At 30.8% G+C, this 10,188-nt stretch overlaps 1 protein-coding gene across 2 annotated transcripts; it reads left to right on the forward strand.

Annotated features, from left to right (window-relative positions):
* The first annotated feature begins 5,061 nt into the window (after positions 1-5,061).
* On the forward strand, positions 5,062-8,271 carry LOC106325205 (trihelix transcription factor PTL). 2 transcript variants are annotated; one of them, XM_013763234.1, is made up of 3 exons: positions 5,062-5,680; positions 6,776-7,485; positions 7,570-8,271. In XM_013763234.1, exons 1-3 carry the CDS (start codon positions 5,208-5,210, stop codon positions 8,076-8,078), a joined length of 1,692 nt encoding a protein of 563 aa, XP_013618688.1. In that variant the 5' UTR covers positions 5,062-5,207; the 3' UTR covers positions 8,079-8,271. The 2 variants fall into 2 exon arrangements, with proteins under 2 accessions (XP_013618688.1, XP_013618687.1); XM_013763233.1 differs by having other exon boundaries at positions 6,776-8,271.
* Positions 8,272-10,188: the final 1,917 nt, after the last annotated feature.

Genomic DNA, 10,188 nt, shown 5'->3' on the forward strand with positions numbered 1-10,188 from the left:
GACTCCAAACCTCTTTGAACATCATCATATATTAGTGAATGATGAAACTATGCATTAAAACAATATTGTCATATTTTTTGAAATTTTCTCAAAATCTACGTGTTAACCCCTACGAAAATATTGAATTTTTGATAAATGTTTTATATACTGAAGCCTATAATCTTTGGCGTTATTTTAAAAATTTTAACCACATTCTAAATTTGTATCATTGTTATTCAAACTCTCTTTCATGGTACATGTGCATCTTTCTAATTTTATATCAATTAATTTTGAAAAACTTCATCTAATCCCTAAATTAGTGGACTAACCATTATAAAATCGTTATTTTCTAGAGAAACATAGACAACAAAGGTTCTAAGCCTCTTTGACCATCATCATATGTTAGTTTATGACGTAACTATGCATTAAAACAATATTGTTACATTTTTGAATCTTTTCAAAATCTATGTATAAACCCATACAAAATATTGAGCTTTACGTTAAACGCTCTATATACTGAAGCCTAAACTTTTTAGTGTTGTTTTATAATTTCTAACCACATTATAAATTTGTATGAATGTATGTTTAACTCTCTTTCATGGTATATGAGAATCGTTATAATGTTTTATCAATTTATTTAGTAAAACTTCATAATACTCCCTAAATAGGTGGAATAACCACTTTAGAATCACCATTTTCTTGACAAACAGAGACAAGAAAGGCGCCAAACTTCTTTGAACATCATCATATGTTAGTACATGATGCAACTATGCATTAAAAATATTTTGTCAATTTTTTTTGAAATTTTCTCAAAATCTATGTATCCCTACGAAAATATTGAGTTTTTGGTAAATGCTTTATATACTGAAGCCTATAATCTTCAGGGTTATTTGAGAATTTGTAACCACATTCTAAATTTGTATCAATGTTATTTAAACTCTCTTTCATCGTACATGGACATCTTTCTAATTTTATATCAATTAATTTTGTAAAACATCATGTAATCCCTAAATTAGTGGACTAACCATTATAAAATCGTTATTTTCTAGAGAAACATAGACAACAAAGGTTCCAAACCTCTTTGACCATCATCATATGTTAGTTTATGATACAACTATGCATTAAAACAATATTGTTATATTTTTCAGTAGAATAACCACTATAAAATCCATATTATCTTGGGAAACAAAGACAAAAAAGGTTCCAAACCACTTTGAACATCATCATATGTTAGTGTAGTATAAACTATCCAGTAAAAAAATATTGTCATATTTTTTGAATTTTTATCCAAATCTATAAACCCATACGAAATATTGAGTTTTACGTTAAACACTCTATATAATGAGCCCTAAACTTTTTAATGTTGTTTTAAAATTTCTAACCACATTATACATTTGTATTAATGTATGTTAAATTCTCTTTCATGGTATATGAGAATCGTTATAATTTTTTTTATCAATTTATTTAGTAAAACTTCATAATACTCCTTAAATAGGTGGAATAACCACTGTAAAATCGTCATTTTCTTCAAACCTCTTTAAACATCATCATATATGTTAGTGAATGATACAACTATGTATTAAAATAATATTGTCAAATTTTTTGAATTTTTTTCAAAATCTATGTATATGTTGCTTTTGTTTGTCATTGACTCCTTTCTAAGAAATAATTACTTCTTCACTTATTAATTTCTTTTAAAATAAATCCAAAGTGATCATTATGAATTTGTCGGCATCTAGCTATCTTATGTCAAATATTCTTAAGTAAACTTATATTCGTGATTATTGTACCGTGGTCCCCAACTTTGCGATCAAGAATGTCTTTCAGTTTTAATTTTTGAACGGTATGATTGCTGAGGAATATTATATTCTGATTAATACACAACAATGGAAAAATATATCTCGTTATTAGCAAATTAAACAGAGAGATCTTCAATGATAGAACAAAAATATATTATATAAAACAGATCATGGTTGAGGCAACTTTCCCTTTTTTCAATAAAAACCAAAGTTTGCTTTAACGAGAATCATGACATTTTCATATCGAAAGGGTCACCGATGACTAATGTTGTAAATTTAGGAAATAGTAACTCAGTGTTTATCTTAAGTAAGCCATATTTTTGGATGTGTTATCTCACTAATGAAACTCGTTTTAAGTAATTTCTTCGTTAAAAAGTGTACCCTCGTATGAATTATATGCGTCTTATTAACCATAAAGTACGAATTTATAATCAATGTACGAATACATTGGTGATGTACGAATGAATAAAGGCCCTACCGCATATATATTATTGTTGTTTTACAAAAAAAAAATATTATTGTTATATATTTTGAGAATTATTGTTTGCATGTGGAACATTGACCCATCTTAGTAGTATTATAGTTGATATTTTAATCTTTTAATTTCACTTTCGCGCAAATGCATGCTCCTTCGCCTGTACCCGACGTGGAAACTAGAGGCCACCTTTAGGGCACCTACTAACAAATACAGTATTTAATTACTCCAAAGATTCATGAAAAATCTTTTGTTTCAAAAAGATACTTCCACTGTTCCTAAATATAGGATATTTTACAGAATTTTGATGTTCTAATATATAAGATGTTTTCATTTTCCTAGATAACTTTTATTTTATTAAAAACTGTGTAACCAATCATATTTTAATAGTATATTTTGTAATTGGTAGAATACCATTAATTTATAGTTTTAGCTATACTTTCTAGACAAAAGGTAGTTTTCTTAATATGTGTGTGTTCTATCTAAACATCTTATATTTAAGAACAGAGTGAGTACATATTTTATATTTTAATGTAATTTTTGTCAACTAATAATGAGAAGTTGTGAAGTTCAAAAAAACATTAATTGCATTTTTTAAATCTTATTGGTTTAAAAATCTAGGAAATATAAAATTACAAAACTATGCATTTATATCTAAGTTTTAATATGTTTTATTAAAAAGTGTAAAAAATTTAAAACATGGATTTTTTAGGAATTGAGGGAGTATAACTATATAGAGAGATTGTTAGATTTTTTAATTTCCTAATCTAGAATTATGTCAACTAAATATAGTTATAGTTGTGTCAGTATCGAAATCCAATACAATTTGAATGTGATTATATTGTGATCTATTGGGAAATACAAAGGAAATGAAGAAATTACTAGAAAAAAATGTTTCTTATATATATTTTTGATATTTCCTATACTAGTCTAAACTGAATTTTGAAATTTATCATTCAAAGTATCGAAATTGGTTTTGTTATAAGAAAAACGAGGTGAATGAAGTATAATTCAAAGAATTGACCTCCTTACAATATTTGATAAAATCAAAGGAGATGGAAAAGAAGAAGATAAGGTGTCAATTAATTTGGCGGTGAAGAAACAATAAATTGGTAGGTGACAAACCTAAAACCTTGTTATTTGTCTGCAATCCATGGAAGAGAGAAGCATATATTTATTTATTTCTTATCTAAATAAATTAAGAAACGAAGAAAAGAAAATAAACCAAAGAAAGCTCGAAAAGAACCGTAAAACAAGTTATAGAAAATCGACGGCATCATTTTGGTGTGCCTAATGAGGATACTGTTGATGGGAGAGGGTCTTATAATATACGGTTACAAATGTGGCACGTGTACTCAGCTCTCATCACTAAATACAATAAAATCTTCTTTTTTTCTCACAATCTTCATTAGTTCCACTAATTTTTCTTTACAAACGATATTTCTGATTCATTGGTTCATGACATGTGAAAAAAATTACGGTGGAATTTCGCAAATTCAGAATTCCGATAGCAGTATTTTACATAACATCAATAGTTATTTTATACGAAACTTTAAATTAATAATTAATCAGGTGAATAAACTTATATGCTGAGCATCACTAGCTACAACGAGGTGAATTCGATAGATAGTTCAATTCTGATATTTTTTTGTCAAAAAAAAGGGTTCAGTTCTGATATTTGTTTGATTTTCAAATTAAAGCGGTAAAAAATCATGATAGATCTAATAATGATATCATTCTAAATACGAATTTGAATGTTTAGTTCCATGAAATGAATATCGAAATAAGGATTAAAAAATTCAGTGAACATTAGGATTGAAGCAATAAAAGTGTGAAAAGGGAACAATAAAGCCAAATGGTTAGGGATTAGACAGATTGAAATGTTGGGGGAGCATAAAAGCCAATAATTTGGTAATTTTGCAGAGGACCCCCTCTTATTGCGGCCAATTAATTTAATTTGATTTTCAAATAAATTCACAAACATGTCTCTCGAAAATTTTCGTATAAAGTTCTCAGTGCAGAAGAAACCTTTTTTATGAAATACGAAGATTTAAAAGCTGAATGACAGATTTAAAAGTAAAAGAAAGGGTACACGAATTATTAAACATGACAATATCTAATGTGAAAAAACTGTTTGGTTTTTAGGATATATATATCTCCATAATTATTAATGATTTTAGAGTCATTTCTTGCTCTTAGAAGTAGGGATATAGAAATGTGCAAGTATCGATCTACTTATTCAGGGGCTCACAAAGTAAATCATACTTTAATAAATGGAAAAAAATATCCTAGACTGCAGCCAAAATAATGATGTTACCTAATAATTCAAGGGAATAATTTTATAGGCAACCCTTTGTTTTCCAAAAAGGTTGTGTCAATTATGGAGTCACATGTGCAAATTGCCTTAAAACTATCCTCATACAAAAATCCAAAATACTAATGAAACTCGGTAGTAAAAAATCTACAGAGGAAATGGAAAACTGTCTTCAGATCATTATTTAAAAACCAATTCTACAGCCAAGATTTAAAGAAGAATGCCTCGATGGCTCGATGTATTATTGTATCTAACCTTGCATTGAAATGAATATATATGCATCAATGCATGTATTCAAATTATTTGATAGGAGATAATGAGAACTAAGACACATGGACATGGTACAAAAACTTAAAACATACAGTATACATACAAAAAGATCTGTATGTAGTATCCATAGACCATACCATACATCGGTTTCTTCCCTCTCTCGCCCACACTCATACAAGAAGAAAAATAAAAAAAATGTTATTAAGTCATGGGACCATATCTGTAGCTTACATTCGACCTTTTTCGTGAACTACACGATCAGTCTCTCTCTCTCTCTCAAAAAAGCTTCAATCTTTTCTTTCTTTCTTTGGAATTAAAAGGGTAGAGCCTTTACTTTTTCCTTCTCTTTCAGCTGAGTATAAATCTAAAAATGGACGATCATCATCCTCAGTACGGTGTACCGGAGCTCCGGCAGCTCATGCAAGGCGGAGGGAGGACGACTACGACGGAATCACCGTCGACTTCTTCTCATTTTCCCTCTGGTTTCTTTGGCTTCAACCTAGCTCCGGCTGCGCCCCCTCCGCCGCCGCAACACCACCGGCTACATCAGTTCACTACAGATCAGGAAATGGGTTTCTTACCACGTGGCATACATGGACTGGGTGGGAGTTCTTCGACGGCTGGAAATAACAGTAACTTAAACGCTAGCAGCAGCGGTGGAGCAGTTGGGTTTAGCGGGTTTCTCGACGGAGGAGGTATCGGCGGCGGCGGAGGAGGAGATGGTGGAGGAACGGGGAGATGGCCGAGACAAGAAACCCTAACTCTGCTGGAGATTAGATCTCGTCTTGATCACAAGTTCAAAGAAGCTAATCAAAAGGGACCTCTATGGGATGAAGTTTCTAGGTTTGCTTCACTTAACCCTAATCTCTCTCTCTCTTTTTATTTTCCGCTATTTTTCATAAAAATATTAAAAAATATTAAGCACATTTCTCAAACCAATTCATACCATAAGAGTCTTTTGATTCATCGACGACACTGTATCCTATTTAAAAAAGTTAGTCTATTAGGCGAAAATTAATTAATTTCCAATGGAAGAAAACATTCATTTCTAAACACTAAACAGCTACATCTTCAAAAAACTATTAATAAAATTTAAGCATTTTGTTTTCTGGAGTTTTTTTCAGATTTGAAAAGATTTGACCTTTCATACGCTTTCTTGTTAAAAATTAGACCTTTCAAGTGATAATCCCGAAGACAAGTTAAACCTTTTTCTGCATTAATGACTAGAAAGAATGTGATCTCAACACTTCCCTTGGGCTCCTCAATTTCAACATACTTTTTGAGCTGATCAATATAGGGACACATATAAATATTACATTCGCGCGTATATATGTAAATATACACACACACATATTAATGTGTATCTGCAGAGTGGTCAGTTTAAAACAATTTCTCTAGGAGTCGTTTTGGTTTGGTCAAGAGAATGACCAGACCTTGGCAGTTTCAGTTAAGACATTAGCAGGTGCTTTAAGACCCCAAAAGGGTAAAACATAGAAAATAGTAAAATAAAGAGTTCTATTATCATCTTTGACTTTGATTTTAGTTTTCTCCCTTTTTACTGATAACTTCTGATTCATCTTTCTTAGCTTCTGGAGATATGTACCCTCTTCTTTTGTGTAACTATGCATAGAAACACGTTCTTGTGCTAAACTATTAGTCCACTAGTAAGTCTCCAAAATAATCTTGGTTATGTAAGAAAAACAAACTTTTAAGTTATTATCTAAACTTAAGCGAATAGACCATACAATGTTATTTTTTTTTTTGTGCAACTACCATACAATGTTATTCTGTATACGTTTATGCATGAAAACGATGAATATATGAATATCTTATGAACAGTCATGATTCAAACCTAGTTTCAAGATTAGGGTACTGCTTTAAATTTCAATCGAAACATGAAGTATTGTACATGTAGTCTTATTTTGCTTTAACATTTAGGATTATGTCTGAGGAACATGGATACCAAAGGAGTGGGAAAAAATGCAGAGAGAAGTTTGAGAACCTTTACAAATACTATAAGAAGACTAGAGAAGGCAAGGCCGGAAGACAAGACGGTAAACACTATAGATTTTTCCGGCAGCTCGAGGCGCTCTACGGTGATTCCAACAACTTGGTTCCTTGTCCCAGTCATAACACACAGTTCATGAGCAATGCTCTTCATGGTTTCCACACTCAAAACGCCATGAACGACGTTACTACAACAACGTCTAACATTCATAACGTTGATAGTGTTCATGGTTTTCATCGTCAAAGCCTAAGCCTTTCTAACAACTACAATTCCTCCGAGCTGGAGTTGGTGACTTCGTCTTCTGAGGGGAATGATTCTAGTAGTAGAAGGAAAAAGAGGAGTTGGAAAAATAAGATCAAGGAGTTCATTGATGTGAACATGAAAAGGTTGATGGAGAGGCAAGATGTTTGGCTTGAGAAGTTGACAAAGGTTATTGAAGACAAAGAGGAACAAAGGATGATGAAAGAAGAGGAATGGAGAAAGAGTGAGGCTGCGAGGATCGATAAAGAGCATTTGTTTTGGTCTAAAGAGAGGGAGAGGATGGAAGCTAGGGATGTGGCGGTGATTGAGGCTTTGCAGTTTTTGACCGGAAAGACGTTAATAAAGCCGTTATGTTCATCCCCAGAGGAGAGGATTAATGGTAATAATGAGATCCAAAAGAACAGTGAGAATCAGAATGAGAATGAAAGCGACCAAACAATGACTAACAATGTTTCTATTGAAGGAAGTGGTAGCTGCTGGAATGAGCAAGAGATCACAAAGCTTATGGAGATAAGAACTAGTATGGACTCGGCGTTTCAAGAGATATTGGGAGGATGCTCGGATGATTTTTTATGGGAGGAAGTCGCAGGGAAAATGGCTCAGTTAGGGTTCGATCAGAAAAGTGCCTTGTTATGCAAGGAAAAGTGGGAGTGGATAAGCAATGGAAAGAAGAAAATGAACAAGAAAAGGAAGGACAATTCGTCGAGCTGCGGCGTTTACTATCCAACAACCGAAGAAAATACGATCTACAACAATCAAGAAAGTGGATATAATGATAATGATCAGCGTCATCAGATGAATGAACAAGGCAATGTGGGTTCTTCAACATCAAATGTAAACGCAGCCGCTGGAAACCCGAGCGGTGCAATGGCCGCTAATACAAACTGCTTCCCGTTCTTCATGGGAGACGGAGATCAGAATCTGTGGGAGAGTTATGGTTTGAGGCTAAATAAAGGAGAGAATCATGAGTGAGTAATTAATTTCCAACGAAGAAGGTACTCATGAGGTTAGCTAATTCTTTTGAGTTAGTTTTATGAGAGATAAACCTTGACTTAACTATTATATATGTCACACGATGCTTAGAATGAAAGGGATAGATTTGGTTAGGGCATACCGACCAAATTATAAGATGAAAGTCAAATTAAAGTAGGCTATAACCAATTCTTATTATGTTTTCATTTAGTCATTTTGTAAGACTTCTTATATATTTTTCTAGTACTGAACCTTGATTCTAGTAGTAAACAGATGCATCTATATACCTGATATATGCTACTACAAAGATCGCATCTCGTAAAATAAAATTTCATAAAGATAAATTTATGTTTTCATATCTAAAGGCATAGACACGCAAAAGTAGACAAGACATATCATAGGAATAGGTAACTAGAAAAAAAAAAGGAAAAATTGTTTTTTAGAGCAATAAAACGACAACTATGTCCCTTAGACTAATATTTATTTTATGTCATTTTTGCTTATAACACTCTTTAATATTTTTGAAAATAAATTTAATAAATAGTTTTACAAACAAAAAAAATTGAAAAAATAGTAACTTTTGATAAAATACCTATATGAACTTAGTGGTATTTTTTCAGTTCTAAAAATGTTTAAATCATAAATTTCATATTATGATTTAAATAAAGTAGAAATGACATTCTACGAAGTAGAAAACAAAATCTATTTTTTCATTGAATCTACAATGTTTAGAATACGTGATTTACGTAAATAAGAGTTTTCAAAAATATTTAGAATAAACATTCCGATCTAAAATTTTTAGAAATCAAAATTTACACATTAATATAAATCTAAAACACGTAGAAACCGACTTTTAGAATCATTACTATAATTCTAAAAACCTGTAGAAACCGATTTCTACAGATTAGTTGTATTCTACGGATAAGAAATCAGTTTCTAAAAAATATGGAAACAAAATATTTGGAAATATTCACTTTCATATTTTGAAAAAATCGATTTAAAAAAACAAAAAAAAACAAAAAAACGAAAAGAAATGAAAAAACGAAAAAAAAACATGGTAACTTCTTCTCACGCCGTCTTCTATATTCCATTGATTGTTCACAAAATTTTCACAAAAATTTCAGATCTTATAATTTCGTTCGATCGATCCCGCATTAGATATTCCATTAGATCCGTTCGACTTTGTAATTTCGGATCGATCGACCCCGCATGATCGAACTCATTATTTATTTTATTTAAAAGTTATAATTTTAAGTGCATTATTGCCATTTTGAAAATAATTAACCTAATGAGACATAATGTATATGAAATTAGTCTAAATGGACGTAGTTATCATTTTTTTTGCTCTGAAAAAACAATTTTCCCAAAAACCAAATCATGCATGTCTCAAAACCACTAGACATTTAAGCGTAACTAGGTGGACCGCCCACACGCATGTGCGGGCATTAACATTAACTTTAAATTGATATTATATTTACAACTATATAATACTTATGTTACATGTATATGGTTAATATGAAAGATTCAATGTTACATATTGATATTTATACTATGTTCATATGAACAAAGAATACATTAGAACGTTTAGAAAACGATCACATTTAACACTAATCTTAAAACATCAGAAAAATATAATTGAGAAAAAAACACATGCATGCGGGCGGTCCACCTAGTTACGCTTAAATGTCTAGTGGTTTTGAGACATGCATGATTTGTTTTTTGGGAAAATTGTTTTTGTTAGACATTAATAGTTATTATGATACTTTATCATTGAATTATTAGACATTAATAGTTATTATGATATTTTATATACAAATATAATTCTTTCTATACGAATATAAAATCATTATATCAATTCAAATAAACACTTTTGTTTATTATTTTACGTAATTTATAAATATATAAAAAATTGATCGCATTATTACCCTTTCATAGTTTCAACAATTAGTTACCATAAATAATTATTTCTAATATTATGTAGATTATTTGGAAAGTGGTAATTGAATTATACTTTCCTTTTAGATATAATTATAATAAATAAAATTAAAAATCATCGGTCAATCAAATTATTACAATTTGAAGTGTTCATTTATGATCAACACGTAGTAAA

Source organism: Brassica oleracea, chromosome C2, assembly GCF_000695525.1.
Source record: "Brassica oleracea var. oleracea cultivar TO1000 chromosome C2, BOL, whole genome shotgun sequence".
In the NCBI taxonomy this organism is placed as follows: Eukaryota; Viridiplantae; Streptophyta; class Magnoliopsida; order Brassicales; family Brassicaceae; genus Brassica; species Brassica oleracea.

Excerpts from the sequence above, each read along its gene's own strand:
- LOC106325205 (XM_013763233.1), top strand. The coding sequence starts at position 5,208 with ATGGACGATCATCATCCTCAGTACGGTGTACCGGAGCTCCGGCAGCTC. Across the intron at positions 5,681-6,775 it reads CTATGGGATGAAGTTTCTAG|GATTATGTCTGAGGAACATG; the intron begins GTTTGCTTCACT and ends TTTAACATTTAG.